This window comes from Candoia aspera, chromosome 12 (genome assembly GCF_035149785.1).
Source record: "Candoia aspera isolate rCanAsp1 chromosome 12, rCanAsp1.hap2, whole genome shotgun sequence".
NCBI classification, from domain to species: Eukaryota; Metazoa; Chordata; class Lepidosauria; order Squamata; family Boidae; genus Candoia; species Candoia aspera.
In genome coordinates, this window is record NC_086164.1 from 10,970,539 (window position 1) to 10,992,198 (window position 21,660).

At 43.0% G+C, this 21,660-nt stretch overlaps 2 protein-coding genes across 5 annotated transcripts; one reads left to right on the forward strand and one right to left on the reverse strand.

The window, feature by feature from the left end:
• Window positions 1-1,643: 1,643 nt before the first annotated feature.
• TAF7L (TATA-box binding protein associated factor 7 like) lies at window positions 1,644-11,892 on the reverse strand. Of its 4 annotated transcripts, none has more exons than XM_063313830.1 (12): window positions 11,527-11,892; window positions 10,676-10,749; window positions 10,507-10,585; window positions 9,368-9,501; window positions 8,681-8,807; window positions 8,395-8,453; window positions 7,400-7,472; window positions 6,228-6,344; window positions 4,861-5,079; window positions 4,628-4,740; window positions 3,764-3,823; window positions 1,644-2,239 (listed from the first exon to the last, which is right to left on the reverse strand). In XM_063313830.1, the coding sequence occupies exons 1-12, from the start codon at window positions 11,684-11,686 to the stop codon at window positions 2,195-2,197; spliced, it is 1,260 nt and encodes a 419-aa protein (XP_063169900.1). In that variant the 5' UTR covers window positions 11,687-11,892; the 3' UTR covers window positions 1,644-2,194. The 4 variants fall into 4 exon arrangements, with proteins under 4 accessions (XP_063169900.1, XP_063169901.1, XP_063169902.1 ...); XM_063313831.1 differs by having other exon boundaries at window positions 4,861-5,052; window positions 11,527-11,889; XM_063313832.1 differs by having other exon boundaries at window positions 4,861-5,049; window positions 11,527-11,886.
• Window positions 11,893-14,602: 2,710 nt separating this feature from the next.
• Window positions 14,603-19,309, forward strand: LOC134504296 (magnesium transporter NIPA2-like). Its single transcript, XM_063313436.1, has 6 exons — window positions 14,603-14,751; window positions 15,733-15,789; window positions 16,466-16,556; window positions 17,002-17,162; window positions 17,781-18,426; window positions 18,660-19,309. The coding sequence occupies exons 1-5, from the start codon at window positions 14,613-14,615 to the stop codon at window positions 18,416-18,418; spliced, it is 1,086 nt and encodes a 361-aa protein (XP_063169506.1). The 5' UTR covers window positions 14,603-14,612; the 3' UTR covers window positions 18,419-18,426; window positions 18,660-19,309.
• The last annotated feature ends 2,351 nt before the right edge of the window (window positions 19,310-21,660 follow it).

Sequence of the window (21,660 nt, forward strand, 5' to 3'; positions counted from 1 at the left end):
CCTTTTCCTCTGAATTTGGGTGAAAGCAGTTCTTCTCTTTACAACTCCTGAGAAGGCCACTTCAATCTACCGGATGTATTTCAATTTATTTAGACTTGCATGCCGCAGCAGAGGTCTAAAGGGTTGCAACTCACTCCAGACAATTAGCTAGAACTCCTTCCAGCGTGGAGGACCCTTTTTAGAGGCTGAGGACATCTCTCCAAGTGCACAGTAGAATTTTGATGCTCTCTTCCTAATCTTCTTTCTGCCAGGTTAATGCAGGATTTGCCTTCTTAAAAGTTTAAAATTAGATCAGGCTAAACAAAGGGTGCCTCCAGTATCTTTCTGGATGATACCAGCAAGTTCCTACAAGGGCTGGAGAGCGATGAAGACCTGGTTCTACCCCTAAGCATTGGGCTAGGATGGGGGTTTTGCTGTGAGGATGTCTGGCGCCTGGGGGGATGGGTACCTGTTTTTAACTACATTTGATGGATTGTCGTGAGCCACCTAGAGTCGTATGAGATAGCCCATGTGCCACTCCAGACTGCAGGCAAAGCTTACCCAACTGAACATTGCTCCATACATTTTTAATAAGCAGGGCAAAAATCTTCCTCCGTAGATGATGGAATGTCTTAGGCAGACTAACCCTAATTCTTCCTCCCCTCCCCCCCAATTCTGAAGGTCATCTCATTGTACTTTTGGCCTAATTCGTACCTTAATTATTCCATACTTTACACCTATATGTAAGCCTAAACTTTGTACATTCTGGTTCTTATGATATCATAAATGCAAAGACTGGAGAGCATATTCAGGGCAAATCCCTTTTCGAGAGATTGGCAGTCACCAAGCAGGTGCCCTAACACAAGGACTCTATCACAAACAGAATTCTACGGGATTAAAATACCTTGATTTTTCCCAGTCAGAACTCTATAAAACAAAGAAATTATAGATGGTTGTCATTTAATTAATTTAGGACAGCCAGTATGGTGTAGAGGCTAGGGTGCTGGATAAACAATGGGGAAATCCAAGTTCTTCTCAGCCATAGAAGTATATGGAGTGACTTTGGGCCAATCACTCCTTCTCAGTCCAACCAGCTTGTTAGGAAAAACGGAAGGGGGTATGATTTACATCACCATGAGCATCTGAGTAAAAGGCTGGGCCTAAATCTAACAAAAAAATTAGCTGAATTGGCTGTTATTTTCCATCATTTGTTTTAGAAAACCATGTAGATCTCTTTTGAAATAGAAGCAGGCCAAATAGAAATTTAAATAAATTTCACTAGTATTAATTCATCCAGTGAGCAGTGATTGGGGTGTAATCACAAATACCACTAGTCGCCTGTAAAAATCAGTTGCTATTTATTTCTGTTCTGCTCCCTCAAACTCAAGATTCTTTTGCGAACCATCAAATAATACAAAATAAAAAGACTGATGAACCAAAAGAGGGTAGAAACAGGGAAGAATGTTTAGGGACTGCAGTAACTGGAGAGAAACAGACTCCCTTTCTCTCTCCTCCAGCCTCAGAATTTGCAGCCCACGCCATGATCAATTTTTGAAACTGGAATTGTTTTTGAGAATAAATGATGGCTAGATGATGGGCAGTTATATCCCATATACCTGAAGAGCATCAGATAACCTGTGAAATATACTCTGAGATAACATACATATACACAAATTGGTTTTTATTTCAGAATACTTTTGAAGACAAAATTAAGAATGTATAAAGGTAAGTTAAGATGCAAACTGTTGTCTTCATTCTCACAATCAGTATTTACAGATAAGGAAAACAGCCTCTGAGCACAATGTTGTCACCAGTCATTCCAGGAAGAATTAATTTCATGCTATTTAAAAACAACAACCAGCACCACCACCCAAAACTGCAAGATTGGCTTATCAGAAAGCAAAAAGATGCAGAGCTGAAAAAGAACCAAGATTGTCCTGGAGCAAATTTTCCTTTCAGCAGTGAAGACTGTTTTTGCGGCCGTCTTCTAGGAAACTCCATTCTTTGCAAAGCATTCACATTTTCTGCATGTCTTGTAAACAGCATTTGTAAGATGCAACTCCTGGGGCCTGGCTAAATGTCTAGACTCTGAGAGGAACTTGCTTACTGGCACAGAACATAGGATGAGCCCGCACTGGAGAATCTGGGGGCCACAGCACCAAGAGAAGGGACTTTTCAGTCAACTTAGAGCTTCTGTTCTTCAAAACTTGGAAGTTCATTTTTCTATTAGAACTTCTAGCTGCTCTTGAAGAGATGCCAGCTGCAGAGCAAGAAGGAAATATGGGAAGAGAAGAAAAACTATTGTTAAACAATGAAATCTACAATAAGTCCCACCTACCTCCTTCAGATAAAGATCCAAGGATCTTTCAATCAGTTCTCCTGATCTCTCTATCTCTAGGGCAGTGTTTCTCAACCTTGACAACTTTAAGATGTGTAGACTTCAACTCCCGGAATTCGCCAGCCAGCCTTGTTGAAGTCCACACATCTTAAAGTTGCCAAGGTTGAGACACTGCTCTGGGGAGACAGTCTTTACTATTATTCCTAAACCATATGATAATTCCTTCCTGTCATTTTATAAAGGATGTTCTCGCCAGCTCCATCGTTCAATCACAAGTAGGCCTGAGTGGGAGAATGTGAATGGAATCTTTCATGCAGAGAAATTTATTTGGGGAACATAGCAATGAAAGAGAAGGGAAGGGTCAAGCCATTCTTCTAACGTCATGGCTGCCATCTGATTTGCTCCCCCCTGCACAGGGCTATGCAGACAATGCAGAACAATCTCCTCATGGATATCTCAGCCAGCATCACAGAGTAGTCTGAGTTGTTACGGAAAAAAAAAAAGGATTCTCTCCAGAAATCCCAGAAGCAATTGTATTCAGCTCTGTTTAATTCAAAGCAGGGTCTCCACAAAATCTAACAAGAAAAAAAATCTATTCTAAGAAAGCTAAAGAGATTATAAGGCTCAAGCAAATCGCTCTAAGAATACCAAAGTCAGCTCATCCAAGCCACATTCACTTGTAGCTGCTCTGATGGGTTGCCAACTCATACATGCAAAAAGGATGAAAGTTACAACCAGTTTAGAGCTAGCAATTTACTAACCAGTATCAGTATACTTTATTGATTAGTCAATTGACCATATCAAAGCATAGGCATCAGACACAGTAAAATACAATAAAACGAACAAGGTAAGATACAATGAGATAAAATAGGGTACGGTGAGATAAAATAAAATATAGTAAGGTAAGATAAAGTAAGGATAAAAAGTAAGATAAAATAGGATAAGATAGAGTGCTGAGTTGTATAATAAGATGAACATTAAACTCGAAGACAGTATGTGTTTAGGTGAATTTATCACCTTTGCATGCAACCCCAATGTGTTCTATAAAACATGTTCTCTGTTGGACAGCCTTGACTATAAACTTAACAGTTCCAGGAACTACAGTACATATATATTTGTGCCCTGAAGGAAATAAGATAATCTTTTGTTGGAGTCCCAATATATGGTTCTGTCAAGTATTGTCTGCAAGTACTGAGCCCTTGCTGAGGCATATAATCATTTCTCAGACTTTTGGCTAAGACCAAGTGTAATTTACTAACCAATTGCTCAGTACTCGCTTAGCGTCCTGCAAATATTTTCCCAGGGTGGCCTGCCAGTGAACATAACACTACTCAGTTTTGAACTTGCATCCCTGATAAAGCTGTTGCACCTTGTGGGCTTCCAAAACTTGCTCATTTCTTCAACTTTCTTTCCACTTAGAATTTATAGAAATGACAGAAATCTTACCTGCTGCTTTTCTCGCTCTTCCTGTTGTTTGAACTCATCCAGCACGGCCTGGAGGCGGGTCTGGAAAATTAGACCGATAGAAAAGTGGTCTCTATTGCTGTAATTCTCTACTAAAACACTTTTAAAGGAATTTGGGTGCACCCCAGTCTGCCCCAGCCCTAAGAGGAAGTCTACAAACTAACCCCAGGGATACCACACACTACGAAGCAGAGCTACAGTGCTTCAAAACAAAACGAAAATAGCACAGTGCTAAAATTTCTTCTCCCATCCAAGGTGATTAATTACTTCCTTTCCTGATCGTGGGCTAGAAAATGAGTTTTAATTAATGTGGGCTTTCTGGTTGCCTGGACCATAGGAAGCTGGGCGCTAACCAAGTCACTTTGTCCATCTAGCCAAATATGGCCTGTTCCAGACTGGCTGGGAATTATTGGAGAGAACATTTGCATGTAAAAGGCTTAAGATTGGGAAAAAAAATCTACCTGGATGAGCATAATGCTTATTTCTTTTAACTGGAAAAGCCAACGTTTGAACCTAGGGCTTTCTGTCAAACACACACTTTGCTATTATATATCCTGCAGAGACCACTTTCTTTTCTTAAGAAGGGGTCTTCTGGCAGAAAGACTCACGTGGGGCTGCGGTTAAGGGACTACCACTAGAACTTGGGAGGCACAGATTCAAATCCAGCACTGATTGCTGAAACTGATTAGGTGACTTAGGACCAGTCATTCTGTCAGGGTTGTGGTTACGGACATAAAATAGGAGGAGGGGCCTACGCATGCAGCCTTGAATTCCTGGGGGACTCGAGATTATTCTTTCCAACTTCAGACACAGTAGGCAGGTCTCTCTCTAGAGACCATAATTCACCTTGAGCGCCAGATTCTCCACTTTCATGATGAGATCTTCTTGGCGCTTCCTGCGCTCTTGCGTCTCCTGAAGTTTCCCTTTCAGGTTGTCAATTTGCTTCTGGATTCCAACTGCTACAAAGAGAGTAAACCACTTGGCCCTCCTGGTAATAAACTGAGGGCTGCCCCACAAAGCCAAGGAATGTACAAAATCGCCTGCACTCAGCATAGCCTCCTTTCCCACCAGCTCCTAACCAATTTGGCTGGTCCCTTCATTCTCTTGCTGCTGGGAGCTGGATTCATTCAGCTTGCCCTGCAGCCTCCTCTCCAAGTCCTCCTCTGTATCCATGACGTTCAGGTCTTCGTCATCGTGGTGATCCCTCTCGTCTTCGTCACTGCTGCTGCTGCTGATTTCATTAAACATCTCCCGGAGCTCATCACGTTCTGCTGGTTGGACAGAGAAGGAAAAAGGACCTGCCATTCCTCAATGCACCCCAAAATGTTTCTTGTTGAGGACTGTGGTAAGTCTGGTCCAGTGTTTCTCAACCTTGGCGACTTGAAGATGTGTGGACTTCAACTCCCAGAATCCCCCAGACAGTATGGTTGAGAAACACTGGTTACTGCTCTTCCCCACCCACCACTCGACCCACATTCTGTGCACAGAAGGTCCTCTCTCAATGGAAATCTGGACCAGCGGCAAGAGTGCATAGAGAGAATATGAATCACACTTCGAGCTGTTTCCCAGGTTTCATATTTTGTGTTTAAATCACTCCATGAAAAAGTCTAGGATTAATTTCTGAATCTCAGCCACCAAACACTTCTGGACACTTCTGGCTTCCCAATGTCTTTTGATGCACTTTAGCACCAATGCTGTTGATGGCCAACAGCAGCCCCTTTACTGCAACCTGGTTCATACATGTAAAGGCACAGCTAAGTTAACCATGCTCTGCCAACTCAGCCACAACTGGCTGAGTTTACCCAACATGCTAGGCTGCAAATCATGGCTTATAGACCACAATGGCTGGATGTACACAATACATTACACCCAAACCAAACATCCCATACATGCAAGGAGTGAACATAGTCATGGGTCAGACAGTGGCCAATTTTCATATTATTTTAAACCCTGGCTTGCTAAAATGTGATTTACTGAAAATGCAACAACTGGCAGGGTTTGCCCACCATGCTGGAGCCCCAAACCATATTTTTTTGCAACCATTAACGGCTGGCTTTGTTCAGCTTGCACAGTCAAAAAGCAAGCAAACCAATGACGTTTTGGTGTTGGGCATGTACAGACCAGGCCTATTTGCCACCTAGTTTAGACTGTCCACTTGGAACAGCTACAACTCTTCAGGAAGAAAGAGGTCTTTCCCATCACCTGTCTGGATCCTTCAGACAAGAGGAAGAACATGTGATTGTCTGTGTGTCCCCATGCATCCTGCCATGAACCTGTGCCCCCTCCCCTTAGACTAATTGCAATTCGGTTAGGACTACCATGAGAATGCAAAATTCCAGCGGATCATAAGGTAGCAACAGAAGATACAGAAAACACTCTTTGCCGCCATCTAGTGGCTTTTCAAATATTGGCAACCCAGGTGTAGCTTCCCTAAATGTGACAGTACCTGAAGATCCATGGCCTTGCTTGTGTCCAGACATCCCAGGAGAAGAAATATCCAGGCCTGTAAGTAACCCATGGTTCTCAGCTTCCTTCGTTTCATCTTCAGCAATGACTTCCCAGCCTGAATTCAGGCACAGACAAATTAAGGAAAAATCAATTTAATGGGGAAGCAAATCAAGAAATGGAGGGTGCATACATAAGGCTGGAAAAACACTCTTGCATTTTTTCCCACCAGCCTCGTTCAATTTGATGAAGAAAGTTCTGCTCTAGAAATTATTTCCTGAAAAGAGAATTTCAGTCAAATTGCCATGGACGGAGTGTGAAACCTCTGACTTCAGTTACAAGGTGGCCAAGTAGCGATTGTGAATGTCTTCTTTCCCTTGTGGAACCATCTTCTTAGCTGTTGATGCTTTTTGTGGCTTTCCATACGTCAATTCAAACTCACTGAAAGTTATGAGAAAAACACCTCCCAGGAGCTTTTCCAGTGTTGTCCATGAGAAATCGTTAGAAAATTTATGCTAGCCTGGAGTCGAAATGTCATCAAATTTTTGAAATTTGGTGAAAGATTTCAAAAGGTGGCAGATTCCAGTCCTTGATAAGACAGAAGAACGTCAAACTTTGTAGGAACCAGTTCTGGCAAATGACAAAGAGGGCTGGGTGGATTCTATAGCCATTACCTTCTCCTTGGTATGAAAAAAAAAAGATTAACATCTGATTGTGAAATGGTTGACTCTCCATAATATAACTGGGAGTACATGTGCAGATCTGGAGATCAGGTAAGTTATTCAAATAAAACAGAGAGATGATGAAACAATCTAGATCAGGAGTAGAGAAACTGGTCTTCCAGATATAAATGCAGAGGCCTAAGGAGAGGGCTTTGAAGAAAATATTCAGCAGCCATTACAAGAACACCAGCTTAACCGGGGAAAACAGGAAGGGGTGAGCAAGAAGCTCAAGACTGTTCCACTTATACCAAAGAGACTCAAAGAGGGAAGGAAGGAGAAACACTGGCAGGTTCTCAAGATTCTGTTATTGTAGTGTTGACAACAGCTAATCTGCCATTCGGCGCACTACTCCCTGTTGGCCATGCTGGCTGGGGCTCTTGAGGGGTCCAGAAACCTCTGGAACACCACAGTTCCCCTCTTCTCATTTCAAAGTGAATCTTATGAAGGATACGGACACCGACAGCTTCAGCATCTGTGCTCAGAAGGCGTTTCACTTCTTTCTCTACATCTGGTGATTCAATGTACTGGGCCAGAGAAAAGGAAAAAAGGAAAGGAAAGAAAAAACAAAGAGGAGATTGTATATTTCCAGCTTGGCTTCTGTCTCAGAATTATGTATTTAATTAATTAATTAATTAATTAATTCGTTTAGCCACCCATCTTAAACCAGTGACTCTGGGTGACGAACCACCATAAAAACAAATGCTTATTTCTCTCTGAACTTTCTCTGTGCCATTCAAATGGGCAAGTCTGTGTGGTACATCCTCATAGTCACCAGCCTCACCCTCCATGCTGACTACAGTGCGTCGGCACCACTGTTCAAGTGACCCACATAGCACTCTGTCTTCCCATGTTGCAGGCCAGAACACCCTCCATCTGGCCACTGAAAGGCACCAAAACCGGTAGCTTGTTGCTGATCTTCCCCTACCTCCTCCTTTCCTTGTTCCAGCTGCTTTTTGTGATGAGGAAAACAAAGTTTTAAAATAGCAATCAGCTGCAGCGTGGAGGGAGCAGCAAAGTGGCCGTTCTGAGGGGCTGGAGAAGACGGGGAGACAGTGTCAATGTACAATGGCACCTTGATTGCAATAGGGAGGGATGAAATCTCAAGAACTTGGAGGTGGGACAAAGTAGGTGTTCTCACCAAGAGGAAGCTGCTCAGGTCATAGCTCCAGAGGACCTGTGAGTTAATTGGCTGTCTTCTCAAGTTGCATACAAGCCCCAAGACGATGTGGGGGAAGGTGCTCATCTCCCATGGGTGGAAAATGTCTCAATGAAAGGGTAACCATAAGTTTTTAAACATCCCAAGAGCATTTTGAGCAGACTTCCCAGAGCAATGTAAAAATAAACTAAGATCCTATCTATCCTTCACTTAAATTTCCACATCCATGTTACATTTTGGCCCTGCCTTTTATAAGCAACAGTTCTACAAGGCTCAGCTATGTAACCCACCTTCTTCTTGGCTGTCTTTCGGAACCTCCTCTTCCTCACATTCTTCAATGGGAGCGTAACTGCAAGAACACAACAAATTAATCTGCAAAGTGAAATGGAGCAGGAGGGTACTGCCAGCAGCTCTTTTGGGGTGGCAGAAGACAGGTGCCAGCATTCTGAACCAAAGATAGGAAGATCAACGGGTCTCATCATCCTTCACGATGAATGGTAAGGACATGGAGGTAGGGGGCAGTGCTTGGACAAGGCTCACTAGTGAAGGGGAACTGGCCAATAGTCCATTACTCACTGCCATGATTCCAGATAAATTTCTTCTCCCGATCCTTATCCTTCTTCTTGTTGGCTCTAGCATCCGTACTCACAGCTGGTTCCTCCAAAGCAGGGTAGAGTTCTCCATCCACAGTGCACACAAGCATCTGAACTCCACAATATAATAAAAAGGGAATTGACTGTCATATGTGAAAACATTGGAGAGGAATTAGACTGTGTAAAAGCCCAAGGAAAGAACCGTTAGATCAAACTAAAGTCTTTCTTAATTCGGCCTTCTGTTCTCAGAGTGGTCAATCAACCAGTTACCAGTGAGAAGTTCACAAGGGGAATGTGAGCCCAAAGCTCCCCTTGCTGTTGTTCAGCATCTGAGATTGACTCCAATACCTGAATCTTCATAACTAGTTGCCACTGCCTGTTTAAACCACCATCAGTTTGTCTAATCTCCTTTTCAAAGCTTCCAAGCTTTTACCAATCCAGGGCTAATCAAGTTTCCAGCTCCAGGATGACAGTTTATTAGAAATCCTGCACCCTCAAAGAACAGTGAAATGTTTGAAATCAGCTATAATTCATAACTACGTGTGGTATTGAAAAAAAAGAATACGGGTTTAGGAAAGGAGCTGAAAATGAAGGTACGCTTACGAAAATGAGAAGCAAATGCATCTTGCACAAGAAAGGCTCATCTTTCTGATTGCTGGAGAATATCTACCTGGCAAATGTCAGCAGTCTTATAGAAGGTTTTCTTATCAATGGTTTTCAAGCTTTCGATGATGCAGGGCATGTCCACCAACTTGGCTGCTAAGGGGACCCGGTCGACTCGCACGATGCCATGACGGCCGTCCGCTGCAGGAACAGGGAGGTAGGAGAATTTCTGTGTGGCATTTATGAAACATTCAGAAGTTGAGCACTTTATTAGCAATTTGGAACACACACAGTTATGGGCTCAAGCCGTCAAGTTGCTTCCACGTACGGGTCAACCAGCTCTAAAAGCAGGAAAACGTTTTGGATGACAGGAAAGACCCCATTTATAAAATGCTTTTCTATTCATTTTTTTCTCCATAGCTTAGAACAGTGTTTCTCAACCTTGGCAACTTGAAGGCGTGTGGACTTCAACTCCCAGAATTCCCCAGCCAGCCATGGTTGAGAAGCACTGGCTTAGAAACTGCAGTGAAATAAGAAGCTGAACATTTTGATGCTTTTGGCTCTCAAGAAATTTGTCCCCAAAAGGCTAGGCGTACGATGAACTACTCAAGGCCAACGAGCTACAATGGCAACAGTTATGAAATTAGTACAATATTGTATTTTTATTATGGTCCAAGGCCAGTACAAAAATAAATTAAAATACAATACAAATTAATAAATACAATACAATACAAAATATAACAGCACTGTAACCTTGTAAAACCTTGTAAAAAGCATTGTAAATTAATAATACAATACAATACAAAATACAATAGCATTGTAACTGTTTAATACACGGTGGGCTTTTATTGACCAACCTGGATATAACATAACTTTGTGGCTAAGGCACAAAACTTGGCCATTAAAAATATGATTTCAGGACACTTGCCATTTAAGGAAACTTTTAGATAATGTTGATCCAGGTAGCTAAGAAATAAGTATCAGTAGCTGCAGAAAGAGCTGCAGAAAGAAGAGGGAACATTTACTAATGATGTACTAGAAAACCCTGAGTAATCTCCTTGACATTTTTAGACCTCCTGTTTACTCACCTGTCCTTGATTCTTTTATAATACCCAATTTTTATTTTCTATTTGTGTTTGTTTATATACTTTCTCTGAAAAGTGAAATGAATGAAGAAATTAAAAGCTGCTGATGCTGTCCTCTTACCATGCAATTCAATAGTGAGTCTGTCCTTCAAGTTGACACTCCCAGACTGAACAGCCCTCCGCACCGTAGAAGCATATTCCTAAGCAGAGAAGCAGTGAAAATGAGGATCAAGAGGAAGTTGGCCCATCCCAAACGCCAGCCTGGATCACAGCAAATGGCAGGCACTTACCGGAGGCAGCCGCAAAATAAACTGGCTCTCTAACTCATGGGGGATATTATCCTTGTTCTTGGTCATCTTCACTTCTTGGAGGTTCAGAAGACAAGAAAAGACACAGTTACCCAACGGCTTAGCAAGAGCTTTTCCTGAGCACCGTAATATGACTTGCCGTGCTGCTAGGAATCGCTCAACAGCAGTGCATACCAATGGGCTCTACGCAGAAGCACCTTATTGGAGGGAGCCAAGGCATTTCTACCATGTGTTGAAGCACCATCTCAGCCAGGGTCAGAGATGCACCAGAACCCATTAAACCAGAAAGCAGAACAGTTTCCTTGGCTAATCCCACCACTCTGCTTCCTTCCCTTATTTAAAGAGGACATTGCTTCTCCTCAGAGAACACATCAAAGTGTTCACACCTGCAAAAAAAGAGATGTTTGGATCTGTTCCTCTGTCTTCCTCTCCCTGCCCATCTTAAGCAAAAAATCAAAGAAGCACGCTTAGCTCTTTCAAATAAGGTGCCACTGGGAGCCCAGAAATACAGATTTAGAGTATTAAGAAGGACACAGCATGACTCGACTGTTTGAAGCAAGAAAATGCAGACATTGGAGAAAAGATTCTGCCACTGCTGGAGCACGTAAGGAAGAAAAGATAGAGATCTGCCCCACTTAAAGTAGCACTGTAACAGGAACAATTCGATCCATTGTCCATAAAAGCTGGCAAAGCACAGCAATCACGCCCCCAGGAGCCTGCGGTTCTCCTGGGAATTATTTCAGAAAAGCAGAGTAGTCTTTGCACTGAAATCAGCACATCTTCTAGAGAGCGCTACAGACCCGCACCAGAGAAACATAAAACAAACGCATTACTTGCAGACGCCATTCCTCCTCTTCTTGCTTCACGCAAACGTTTATAAAAACTTCTATCATTCAAAAATACTAAACATAAATGCAAAAAAAAAAGAGTTAAAAAACCAAAAAGTATCTGCAGATCAAAGTATTGCTGTTCAAGAGGGATTAAATACATCATATGGTCGTTCCTCTGTCCCTGGAATGAGACGTTATTTCTAAAATAGAAAGTATATGGGGCAATGCCTTGAACCCGTCTCCTTTAGAACTTCTTTCCATATTAGAAAAATATTACCCACAAATCAGGAGATTCTCAGCTAGGCAGCATTCATCTATCAGCAGCAAAATTTAAGATGCACAACCCAAGATGCTATTTTTAATCTATAAAGAACTAATTTGAGACAAGAGTAACTGAAGGCTTTATTTCCAGATGAGACAGCTGTTAATATATTGCCACTGAAAGCCCTATTATACATCCCAGCTTCTAAGAAGGGCTATTTTTAACATCCCATTGTCTTTTATTCTTTTAGTTGGGTTTTGTATTTTTAATGTATTGTCTTTAGCTCTTTGTACACTGCCCAAAGTTGCTTGTTTAAGTTATCTAAATTTGATAAATGAATGAATGAATGAATGAATGAATGAATGAATGGAGAGGTTCCTTGAAAAAGGTGTTTTGGGTAGCAGCACCCTGAATATGGAGTTCCCCCTTAAAGGACGTGGGTAAAAGTGGTCTCTTTAATTTGCTTGTAAAATATGCTCTGTTCCATTAAATTTCAGTGCTGTTTAATACCATTTGTTGGTCTGTAGATCAGCTGCAATGTCACATTTTACTCTATGATACAGGCTTTGCTCTTTTTTCCCTGCATTTGCAATATGAATTTCTTTATTGTCTTTTTTGTTGTATATTCCACCCCATGCACAGGAAGTAAAGGGGTGAAAGGTATACACAAATATCTCTAAAGAAAATGAAGCCACTTTCAAAATACTCAAAATTCACTGCTCACTGTCAAAGTGACAGTAACCACAGAAGCACTTTTAGATTACATTTGGTATGGCTGTGCAGCATTTCAGATCCAATTCTAAAAAGACACTTTGGAGTAAGTGAATGCACAAATGCAGCACGTGTCTGCAACTCTTTAAAGCAGCTGCATCTTTTCTCAGAATCACACCCAAGCCCAGGAAAATACAGTTGGAGGTATGTGCTTCATTCACAGTCCCATTCACACTTTCAGCAACTTTAACACAGGTGGACTTCAACTCCCAGAATTCAACTCCCAGATAGAAGCGTTTTTCACTCTCGGTAACTTTAACACGGGTGAACTTTAACTCCCAGTAGTCCCCAGGTAGGAGAGTTGCTGCTCTCAGTAACTTTTAAGACAGGTGGACTTCAACTCCCAGAATTCCCCAGCCAGCATGGCTGACTGAGGAATTCTGGGAGTTGAAGTCCTCCTGTCTTAAAGTCGCCAAGGTTGAGAAACCCTGGTGGAAAAGGAGGAAAATCCATCCTCCAGCACCGACCCCAAAGCTAAGAAAAATTACCCCAAACCCCTCCGGGCAGCCTCGCCCACAGGTGGCCCCTGGGGGGGAGGAAGGGGGAAGCGGAGCCCTGAGCCCCACAGCCGCCCTCCCCCGGCCCTCCCGCGCTGGGTCGCCCAGGCCCCCCAACCGGGTGCGAGAAGCTCTCCCCGCTGGGGCAGGGCTGGGTCTCCCCTCCCCACCGAGCGAGCAAGCAAGCGAGCGCAGCGCCCCGCGGGAAGCCCGGCCGGGTCCCCCGCCGCCCGGACTCACCCGCTCGCTCGGCCGGCAGGCCCGGAACCCTCGGCGCTGCGGAAGCGGAACGGGCGGCGACGCGGCCGGGGCGGGGAGGAGGGGCCGAGGCGGCCCGGCGGCAGCGCAGGTGGAGGCTCCGCCCCCCGCGCGCCTGGCCGCCCCGGGTCCGGAAGAGAACGCGGGAGTCGCTGGCGCTGCTTGGCTGGTGCCCTGGCTTTCCTGGCGGGGGTGTCTCCTAGGATTGGGGTGAGCTGGGGAGAAGGGGGGTCTCGGGGGGAAGGGGTCGCGGTCGTTCCGTAGGCGGGGGCGACGATTCCGCACGGGGGGCTGGATCTCGCGCGGGGGCGCCGAGCACAGTCGGAAGGGAAGGAGAGACCCTGCGCTGTGTGGATGGCAAGTTACTACCGTCGTTTTTGCTTGTTGTGAGGAAGGGGGGAGTCGCTTCTCTGCATCTTTCCTCTTCTTTACTCCGTTCTAATTTTCTTTTTCTTTTCTATTCCCCCCTTTTTTTCCCCTCTTCCTTTGCTGCAACTTCTACTTTTTCTCTTTGTTCATTTAATTTTTTTTAGTTGGTATTAGTTTTTATCTTTTTCAATTGTGCAGTGTCATAAAATTATGATTTAAAAAAAGAAAAGGAAGGGAACCTATTGGCAGAATCGATCCACCATGGTCTTCCCTCGGAACCTTGCTTTGGACTACAATGCCCATCGTGCCCTGGCAAGGGATCCAGGGGGAGGTAGGCTTCCCTAGGTTGAGGGAAGGGCCCTCTGACTAAGCTGTTGGTTCAACCGTGGTTTGTGGGAAAGGATTCCGAAGGTCAGGATGTCAATGCCCATCCCTCCATGGCTACCCCATTCGGGTTTCCTAGGGGACAGAAAGGGGGGACAATTAAAGACGTGACTGGAGATGTCTTGCGTGGACCGTATGTATGTATGTATGAAGGGAGAGCCTGTTTCCTCTCTCCTGACCCCTTCTGCTACTGTACTTTTGGACCAAAGGCCACTGGCCTTGGAAAATTGGCACAGCCCTGCCTTAAAGGTGTTGTGCAAACCATAATGTTTGTACATTACTTCACCCAGTAAGCCAAGCCTAAAGCAGAATAAGTCACAAAAATACCATATACCCAAACCATTAGGAAACAGGAAGTTCTCATCTCCCAGCATAGTTCCAAGTAGATGTAGATCTAGGACAAGGATGGATGACTGTGGGATGATTAATCAGTGACTCACTTTCAGAAACTTGCCCAATTCCACCCAGCAGACCTAAGACAGCATTTCTTGGGGAAGGAAGCTCTTAACTCTGATTTCTCTCCTACTTTTTCCTTCAGAACAAGCCAGATGGGGACCTTCACAGGACATTACACATTCTACCTTGGGGTGGCCTTGGCTATGACCTCCAGCCTATTTATTGGAAGCAGTTTTATCCTCAAGAAGAAGGGGCTTCTCCGGCTGAATGGCCAAGGGGCCATCAGAGCAGGTAAGCTGCTGGCCAAATCATCATGAGAGTTAGAAAAGCAGAATCTAAGTATCGTTGGGAATTGTAGTTCTCTCAGGCCATGGGGGTTTGCTAAGGTAACTGTTTTGAGGAATTGGAAAAGTAAGCATTATTCCTGATGTTAAGGATAGGCTTCAAGGGATGTGTAATTAATCTGTTTTGAAAAAGCAGGTTTATATGTTCACCCAAAAAATGACACAGCATGTTCTGTTTTGGCATAGATCTTATGATATTGTGTAATAATAGACAGTCGTTATTTTCTTTAATTTTAAATTTGGAAACTTTATAAGAATTGCTTGATGCTTGAAGGAATATGTGATATGTATAGTTTTCTCCTTTTTTGTTTTGTTGTTGAGTTTGTTACTGCTTTCTTTTGTTGTTTCTATATGCTTTCCTTTCTTTTTTCCCCATTTTTGTGCACTTTTTTGGTAAATTTTTTGGTAAATTTTTTAAAGATAAAGTCAATTAATTTTAAAAAATAACATCTGGATTCCACTGCCTGGTCTTCTAGAAATTTTGAATCTTTTCTCAGACTGGGTTCTTGTTTCACTTGATCCACTCTTTCAATTCCTTCTTTTTTTTTATAAATTTTTATTAAAAGTTTTGCAAAGAACATAAAAACTAACACAAACTAATAAAGATTAAAAGAAGCAAAGAAAGAAAGAAGAAAGAAAAAGTGCAGAAAGAGAATAAAAAGAAGTAGAAAGAAGCTTCTGGTTTCTTTTGTAGCAAATATAACTACAATTATGAAATTAACTCTTAATCTATGGTTACAAAAAATAAATAAGTTCCCTTTTTTATTATCCGTATTTTTTCTATTCATCAAAACCATAAATCATAAGTGCATTTTTTTTACATTTCATGCAAAAAAATCTATAAGGGATTTCAGCCAGCCATAAATGTGGGTATTGTTTTTTCTGACCCTCAAACGCTCTTTCAGTTTCTGTTCCCTTTTTTTCCCAGGCCTGGGAGGTCATGCATATCTGAGAGAGTGGCTGTGGTGGGGAGGACTGATATTCAGTAAGTACACCTTGAGATTTAATACCTCTCTTTTCCCTTGAGTATTTTAAATTATATGGCCAGTGGTAGTACATCAACCAGTGTTTCTCAGCCTTGGCAACTTGAAGATGTATGGACTTCAACTCCCAGAATTCCCCAGCCAGCATGAGGAGGGAACATCCTTTCCCACAAAGCCACATTGCTAAGAAGTCTACAAAAATGATTACCATCCCACCTAAGTATTGTCTTACTTTAGGGCTACCATCAACCTAGAAGAAAAAAGGTAGACTTATAAACACACAAGGGGAATGTCATGGATTTGCTTCAGGTGGTCTATTTTGTCATTTGCTCCCCACCCCACCCAATGGATGCCTGTGGTACCAACCCACTTTGGATCCTGGAAAAAAAATGTCTAAATATTTCTGACAACAACTAAGATAGGGTTCCTCAACCTTGGCAACTCTAAGCTGTGCGGACTTCAACTCCCGGAATTCCCCAGCCAGCCTTGTTTTCCGAGCTTTGCTGGCTGGGGAATTCTGGGAGCTGGAGTCCGCACAGCTTAGAGTTGCCAAGGTTGAGGAACCCCAAACTAAGGAATCAGTCAGTGACTCTACTTTGGGTCAAGTTCAGACAAGCAAAGGCTAAACTGCATCGTTCGAAGTGTTTCGCTTCTGATGGCTTGTTTCTTTTTTTACAGTGGGAATTGGAGAAGCTGCAAATTTCGCAGCCTATGCTTTCGCCCCCGCCACACTGGTTACGCCTTTAGGAGCCCTTAGCGTTTTAGTCAGGTAAATTCATGTGGTCAGACACACCTTAGACCAGGGTTTTTCTACCAGGGTTCCGTGGCACCCCAGGGTTCCGCGAGAGGTCACTGGGGGTTCCCTGGGAGATCCTAATTTATTTAAAAAATTATTTCAAATGCGGGCAACTTCACTTTAAAGAGGCAAGTTTCATTCTTTATTTTTAGTTGAAGAACACTGTTAATGCATCTATACAGGCCTACCCATGAAACGAATATCATAATTTTGTAACTTCTGGCCTATATTTGAGCCTGAATGTGCAGGGGTTTCCCCAGGCCTGGAAAATATTTCAAGGGTTCCTCCAGGGTCAAAAGCTTGAGGAAGGCTGCCTTAGACATTATATCTGAGCTTCCGGGACCAAGTCTCTGTAGCTGCTGCATTTTTTATTCAAGCAAACTAATCTTGTGAACCTTTTGTTTCTTTTGTTCTAAAGTGCAGTTTTAGCCTCCTATTTCCTGAATGAGCGGCTGAATATCCATGGAAAGATTGGCTGCCTCCTGAGCATTTTAGGATCGACTGTGATGGTGATTCATGCTCCCCAGGAGGAAGCGGTTTCCAGTCTGGACTCAATGTTGGAGAAACTGAAGGATCCAGGTACAGAAAGCCTGTTGTCTACTGTATATTACATATCCAGAAAATATTCTGAAGTAGGAGTGCAAAATTGTTGGGGTCTCTGTGTCCAATCTAATAGTGTGAGCCATACAGTACTTGGCAAAGAGAGAGATTTATTTTTCTGACCAGATTTAACTAATTTTACCCAGCTTATGTCATGCATGCTCTAGACCAGCCACCCTCAACTTCCCCTCCACTTTTTCTAATCCGTTCACACTCATATTTTAGTAGCGTTTCTTCTTCAGCACCACCACCATTATCAAAGTCATTACTCTGAAGGCATGGCCCTTGAAAAAGTCTCCTTTAACTGGTAAATGTATCAAGGAAAGTTTGTAGATGGCTTTGATGCGGTATCATAAATATCACACGCCCCTAATCCAGGATTTATCAGTCATTTTGATAATAGGGTTACGTGCCCTCGGAATAGAGAACCCAGTTATCAAAACGAGTGCAAAGCAAAGCATAGATAACAACTGGCCACTTTCTGCGGCTTCGATGAATGAAGTTGGAGGACCATCAGTGGTCCTGCTCTAGACTAAACTAAGCCATAGCAGTGTCTGAGACCCCAACCATCTTTAATGTTTTTCCTTCTTCTCCCAGGATTTATTGTGTTTGCTGTATGTATGCTGGTGAGTTCCGTTCTTCTCATCTTCGTGGCTGGACCTCGCTACGGGCAGAGGAATGTCCTGGTGTACATCCTGATCTGTTCATCCATTGGTTCGCTTTCAGTTGCTTGCGTCAAAGGCTTAGGCATTGCCCTGAAGGAGCTGTTTGCTGGGAAGCCTATCTGGAAAGAACCATTGGGCTGGATGCTTTTCATTTGTTTGGTGGTCTTCATCAGTGTGCAGATCAACTACCTGAACAAGGCCTTGGACATCTTCAACACATCTGTGGTCACCCCCATCTATTATGTCCTCTTCACCACAGCCGTTATGACCTGCTCTGCTATTCTGTTTAAAGAGTGGCAGCGACTGGTTCCGACAAACATCATTGGTACCATAAGTGGCTTCCTCACCATTGTGCTCGGCATCTTTCTTCTCCATGCTTTCCGAGACGTGCCTTTCACTGCGGATCTGCTGCCCGTTTTCCTGAGATACAAACCAAAAGATGTACCAACGGCTTCATGGAGAGAGGGAGAAAAGGAACAGTCTTGCCTCCACCAGCCTCTTCTGGATCCGGAGGACACACAGAAGAGAGGGGCAGGGAAACCAGAGGAACGAGACAGTCAAAGTTTATGAAAGCTACGGTGTTAGACTTGTTGGCTAAAAATCACAAATTTTGAAGCTCTTTCAGAGATTTCTAAAATGGTTATTATTTCTCATCAGAGAACGTTTCCGGGTAATGCAGAGCTATTTGGAAATTGTTTCCTCAGAAATTAGAGTTTTCAGTGGGACCATACTTGAATCTGGTGGAGGCCCTATTGGATTCAAGCTGATAGACAAGCAGTGGCTCTGGGGCTGGATCTGGCTTCTTTTCCAGATTCCAGAAATGGACAGGCCAGGTTCAGAGTTCTGTGTACCTGGATGGGGCTTGGGGCATATTGATAACCCCCAGAGCACATAAACCACTGTTGAAAGCATACATCTCAAAGTGGTTGGGTGAGGTTACATGGGTAAGGTGTATTGTTTAAAAAAATGTAAATATGAGTACCCCCGTGAATCTTACTCATCAGAGACAAGAATGGACAAGCAATTTGTCCCATCCTGGGGAATGGAAGAGGGACCATGGAGAAGATGGAGAGGACAAGAGGTTGACATCTGGACAGAGAACAACATGGAAGAGGCAAGGAAGGTTCTTTCTCTCCTTCTGAGGCAGATATGAACCAGAAGAATGCAGAGGAAAAGAAGCTGGAATGGGTACAGACATCGAGGGCAGAGTAGCCATAAAGGGAGAAGCAGAATTGAGCTCTTTAAGAGGTGTGAGATCAAGCTCACATGGGAAAAAAAAAACAGGCCCATTGTGATGTGTTCACAATCTTTTACCCTCAAGATGCAAGTCTTTCTTATGGAAACACAGAGCTGTTCTCTGCCTCTGCTACAGCAACTTGCTGCCTTTTGAATGTACAAAGCCTTCCAGGCTGCCTTAAGGTTTACAAGTTATTTAAAATAAATATTACTTTCTTTATATGACTATGCAGTATCTTGCAGTATGTTGTGGATGTAAAATGTGGCTTTAAAAAGCATGAGGGTACATTTCAAACATGTTTCTTTTGCTGTTTAGTATCTTTTTCCTTAAAAAAAAGAATTAGTCACTTATTTCATGTTCAGGAATAGACTTGCAAAATTTAACTTTTGTGCTGGTGATCAGTCATTGGAGTGAATTTCTAGATCACATTCCTTGCCTTATCTGTGTCTATAAAGCTGGGCATGACTTGACCCCTGTGCCATTTTTTTTAGAAAGTTTCCTTGCTGTTTTCCTTTCTTGCACTGGCACACAATCCAGGATGGTTGATTGGCCATTTAAACATAGAAAAGTGACTTGACTAGGAAAATCAAGCCTTAGGACTTCAGACTGTAAGAGTGAAACCACCAGTCCAAATCAGCAAATGTCACGAATACCAGTCCTAACTTTTCATCTGTAATAAGAAAGGCTGCCTCTAAGTTTCCAGCTTTTTTTCTTTTTCACCCAGCAAATTATTTAAACTCGGTTCCACCATATCAGTCACCCTAAAAAAGTTGCAGAATTGTCCTTTGACATTTCAGTTGTAGCCTAGGGCTGTTTCCTTTGTGTATATACGATACAATACTAATGAAGCCTGAGTATTTTTAACTATGGAATTCCCAAAACCATGTTTTCAATTGATGTTGCAGATAACCTAACTAAAACAGGTCTGGCCAGTTCTTGGATGGAAGACTATCCAGGAAAATCCTACATGCTGCCATTAGTTGCATATTTAAAGGCAAAATAGAACACCAAGTAATAAACTATTTCATTGTCTGAAACAGTGGTAAGGAAGCAGGAACCATTCTGTAAGAGTCCTTAGTTATTTGTAAGACCGTTTTTTCTGTAACACAAATCGCTATTTTTAAGTGTGGACAGAAAAGTGGAAGAAGTAAATCCCACTGAATTCAGGCACGACTTTCCAAGTAAACCTGCATAAGGTTGGATTGAAGCTGCTGTCCATGAAGACTTTTAAACTTCTTTTACTAAATAACACTCTCAGAGAAGACTACTGTGACCTATTGGATATTTCTGGCCATGAAGTTCATGGCCTTGGATGAGCCAATTTTCTCCTTTTCTGGGGGAAAGGGAGATCTTGGTTTTTCTAAAAGAAAAATAATCCCTTTTATTGAATTATTAGAAGAAATAATAATTTACATTGAATATATAGTAAGCTTTTTTTTTAACCACCCCTGCGCTGAATATATAGGGATGTGATGGCGCTGCGGGTTAAATCGCTGAGCTGCTGAGGTTGCTGATCGGAAGGTCGGCGGTTTGAATCCGCGTGACAGGGTGAGCTCCCATTGCTAGTCCCAGCTCCTGCCAACCTAGCAGTTCGAAAACATGCACATGTGAGTAGATTAATAGGCACCGCTTCGGCAGGCAGGTAACGTCGTTCCGTTTAGTCATGCCGGCCACATCACCACGGAGGAAGTGTCTACGGACAAATGCCGGCTCTTCGGCTTTGAAACGGAGATGAGCACTGCCCCCTAGAGTCGGACACGACTGGACTTCATGTCAAGGGAAACCTTTACCTTTACCTGCTGAATATTCTACAGCCAATTCACATAATGAGGTGTGCACTGCAGTATAGTTTTGTCTTATGGGCCTGCCAAGCCTGTTTGCAGAAACCAAAGCTGGGTGGGGTATTTCTAGACGAGAGAGAGAACCAAACAAGCATCTTTATAAGACAGCACAATCCCATGCACAAACTTTTGAATATGCAAGAGAGCTGAGGAAACCTCTGTAATGTCAATTTCAGAAGCATCAATATCACAGGGCAGATAACTCCAGGGGAGATGCAACACTGATGCTTCCCTAGAATATCTAAAAGCCTTTAATTAAGCGTTCATCTGAAAGCCACAAAGGCATAGAACTCCAGTCAGGCAAGGATGAGAATATTCTCTATCACAGTCAGACAAGGAATTAACCACGTTCAAGGTGGAGAAAAACTATTCCCGTTCCCACCCCCCGATCTTCCTTCTAAACATTTCTGACGGTTAATAAATTTAGTGGGCATATTTATGAACTGTTGGAGAGCAGGAAATTCCCCCCCCCCTAATTTTCTGGTTTTCATGCAGATGGCCATAGGTATGAGCAAGAGGAAAACAAAATAATCCTTAAGAGGCTCGGTGGAGGTCGATCGTAAAATTGTAGAGATCACCACAGAAGAAACACTTAGCATGTATCAGGTTTTATGATACCAAGAGACTCAGTGGAGAGAGGTGTTTTTTTTTTTGCCTGTGTTCCTCCTCATCAATCACTGGCAGACCAACGCAGCAATCCCTTTGAAATCTGTTGGAATAATTAGAGTTTTCTA

Coding starts and splice junctions, on each gene's coding strand:
- TAF7L (XM_063313830.1), bottom strand. CDS start 11,686: ATGATGTATTTAATCCCTCTTGAACAGCAATACTTTGATCTGCAGATA. Junction 10,750..11,526: donor AGGAGGAATGGCGTCTGCAA/GTAATGCGTTTG, acceptor TGAACCTCCAAG/AAGTGAAGATGACCAAGAAC. Junction 2,240..3,763: donor AAGAGCGAGAAAAGCAGCAG/GTAAGATTTCTG, acceptor CTTGCTCTGCAG/CTGGCATCTCTTCAAGAGCA.
- LOC134504296 (XM_063313436.1), top strand. CDS start 14,613: ATGGGGACCTTCACAGGACATTACACATTCTACCTTGGGGTGGCCTTG. Junction 15,790..16,465: donor GTGGGGAGGACTGATATTCA/GTAAGTACACCT, acceptor CTTTTTTTACAG/TGGGAATTGGAGAAGCTGCA. Junction 17,163..17,780: donor GGAGAAACTGAAGGATCCAG/GTACAGAAAGCC, acceptor TTCTTCTCCCAG/GATTTATTGTGTTTGCTGTA.